Consider the following 3,282-nt stretch of genomic DNA (forward strand, 5'->3'; position numbering starts at 1 on the left):
CAATCTCAAGGGACTTCCTGGTTAAATAAAGGTTAAATAATTTTTTTTTTTAAATAAACAGTAATTTCATCATCGTAAAACAAATTTTATTCAAGGTTGACAGAAACTACATAAAACTATCAAAAGCCATCTTGGTTTAACTTTCCCCTGTTCCAACAATTACCAAACTGGTTTGGATGAAATAATACTACCTAAGTCAGCCATTTACATATAAAAGTATGCTGTCTCTATACATGTTAAAAGTATTGTTTATGGTAGTTTGTAGTCTAGTGAGTTTGGCGATGGCGAAGCCATTTCTGGTTAAACAACAATGATTTTACTCTTCAACAAAAAGGTCTATGTCTTTACATTTCCATAATGTTGTCAGACACCTATATTACCAACCTTAGCCTATCAATGGCAAAAACTGCGTTTTAGTGGACGAAATTGACTATGTGGCCCAATAGGATAACACTGCTGCCCATTCACGGCTTTGTTCCAGCGTAAATACTGGACCAATTTTAAAGATTTTGTCCGCTTGATGCAATTTGGGGGTGAAGTTGCAACATTGTTGCATTTTTCATTTGGTACAGTTTGCTTTTACACTGCACTTTGTCAAACTCACCAGACACTGTAGACACACGCCCGCGTTAAAGACGGTCGCTTGTTTATTAAATACCTGAAACTCAACAACACTTCTGGTCTCAGAAATAATGGAGCAACACCAAATTTAGAACGTGAAGGAGAGAGAGAGAGATGATGATGATGATGATGATGTCACAGACAACCAACAATGTGTGCTCGGAACAGCTTATGGATCTGCAAGTTATCATCCCTTAAATCATATACTGTATGAGTCTGTAAATTGTGTGCAAGGTTGAAACTGCAGGCTAGTAAATGCACTGATTCTGGTTCATGTCCTGTATTTGGGTTGGATAACATTCCCATCTGAAGTGAACTGAACTCTGGTTCCCTTGGAAGCAAACCAAGACCCCTGTTTTTAGGCAATGAGAGTTTGTTTGATTTTCACCAGAGTTCGGATGAGCTTTCACACCAGCCCAAACAAAACAGACTATCCAATCAAACAAGGCAGGTGTGAAAGCAACCTTAGAAGCCAATGCATAGAAAAATAGGGTCCAGGCTGAAAAAAACTGAAATAACCCTTAAAGATTTCCCTCCAGCCCTGGTTTACAATGAACCATTCCATCGTGGCATTTTGTCATTACTGATCAGCTCTTATCACCTTAAGGCCTTTATTAGCCATGGCTCGTCTGTAGAAGGCCTTCTTATTGGATGGTTCCACTTTCAGTGCTGCATCACAGTCCTGCTTGGCCTCAGTAAACCTATCCAGCTTCAAGTAGCACAGAGCTCTGCAAACACACACAAACACACACATCTCTTGTGGTACTTATTTTCACTAGCAGCTAATTTGATGCGTGACTAAAAGTCATCATGAGTTTGTGACTCAATGACTCTGAATTAGACATGGTAATTAAGGCTGAAGGCATGAAACAGATCATTTTTATATGAAAAAGATGAGACATGAGATAAAATTTACATGTCTGAAATGTTCTCAAATAGTTTTGCTTTCTTCACAAACGTTAAAAAAAATGGAAAATGGGTCTCGGCAGCTGTGTGGCAGTGGCAAGTGTGCGTTTGCTCTGGTGTGGCTGTGCATACAAGCTCTTTTTTTACAGTTGAGCTCAACAAGTATTCATGAACACACAATAGTATATGTGTCATGTCAGTATCACAGTTTCCTCTGCAACATGATCAACAATCCACCTACTAATGGAGAAAAGAATGGAGCGGGTCAGTTGGAGACAGAAAAAAAAAAGCCTGCCCTGCCTGCTGCATGCGGTACGTTTGCTCTATGTTTCTTTAGATGATATGATAGTGGCTATATATGGAGTTCTGATAAACAGTGCTGAAGCAGGCAGCTGTTTCCTGAGACTCGGCCATTCTGTTTCAATTTACCAACAATACACACTAATTCACTACCAATGACAGACTGACGACTGGTTGGGGTTAGCCACAGAGCTGATTGCAGCGTCTGACAGATGACAGCTGGGGATAATTAATGAGTCTGTTTTCATTCATCCAAACAAATACATTAATTTTCTGTTCTGACATTTCTGTTTTATAAGGAAACATCATGAGAAGTGTAAAGTGAGGAACAGAAAGTGAAAGAAGCCACAGCAGTGCGTGTGTGTGTTCATGTTGTTCCCCATACCTGTTGGTGTAGATAGTACACTCTTCTGGCTTTAGCTTAAGGCATTCAGTGTACTTTCCCAGTGCATCCGAGTATTGTCCCTTCTTCACAAAGTCATTCCCTTCTTGCTTCAAAGCAGTAAAACGGACTTCTGCTTTCCTTTCTGGAATACAAAGTAAATAGGTGATTACTTCATAAACCTTTATTTATACTGCACAGATCATTGAGGGAAGGCCCTCATTTACAACAACAGAGTAAATTACAAAGACAAAGAAGAACAAAATAACAACAAAAGACATATGGGCTAGTGGAAGAGTACCCAATATCTTACCGGAGGTAGAACAAACAGTGTTTTTCATATTTTCATCTTTGGTCTGCTACCAAATTCCATGTAACAGTACCAGGGTTTTTGCAGGTTTTACCCAGGTTTTAAGGCTTTTTAAGACCTTTATGAATGAAATTGAAGACCTATATTACAACTAGGGATGTAACGATTACCGGTGTAACGGTAAATAACTATAAAAATGTTGACAATAACAATTACCGTTTTCATTTAAAGTATCATTATCACGGTGGATTACCATGGTGTGGAAACCGTGTGTTTTTTCCTTCCTATCCTATCCCAGCTTCATCCGAGTCTCCTGAAGTTGCAGCGCAGACGCACTGCATAGCCTACTTGAAGTTGGAATCATGGTGGATGGAGGAGATGACATTGCTCAGGACATTTATCAGGGGCGGCTGTGGCTCAGTGGTAGAGCGGTTGCCTGCCAATCGGAAGGTTGGTGGTTCGATCCCCGCCCCTGCAGTCATTGTCGAAGTGTCCTTGGGCAAGACACTGAACCCCGAGTTGCCCCCGGTGCTGCGCGTGTGAGTGTGTATGAATGTATATCTGATGAGCAGGTGGCACCTTGTACGGCAGCCCCGGCCACAGTGTATGAATGTGTGTGAATGGTGAATGTTTCCTGTAGATGTAAAAGCGCTTTGAGCAGTTGTTAAGACTGGAAAAGAGCTATATAAATACAGCACATTTACATTTACATTTATCAGCATTATAAGAATACTACATCTGAAGCATGGGCATATTTTGGTTA

The 3,282-nt window shown here is 40.3% G+C and overlaps 1 protein-coding gene across 1 annotated transcript in view; it reads right to left on the reverse strand.

Annotated features, from left to right (window-relative positions):
• spag1b (sperm associated antigen 1b) overlaps positions 1-3,282 on the reverse strand; it is a 25,973-nt gene that overhangs the window by 5,865 nt on the left and 16,826 nt on the right. The window contains exons 15-16 of the mRNA XM_032519236.1: positions 2,213-2,354; positions 1,223-1,349 (exon numbers count right to left, since the gene is read on the reverse strand). Of these exons, the coding sequence (XP_032375127.1) occupies positions 1,223-1,349; positions 2,213-2,354 (269 nt within the window). The remainder of the gene's footprint in view (positions 1-1,222; positions 1,350-2,212; positions 2,355-3,282) is intronic.

Source organism: Etheostoma spectabile, chromosome 6 (assembly GCF_008692095.1).
Source record: "Etheostoma spectabile isolate EspeVRDwgs_2016 chromosome 6, UIUC_Espe_1.0, whole genome shotgun sequence".
In the NCBI taxonomy this organism is placed as follows: Eukaryota; Metazoa; Chordata; class Actinopteri; order Perciformes; family Percidae; genus Etheostoma; species Etheostoma spectabile.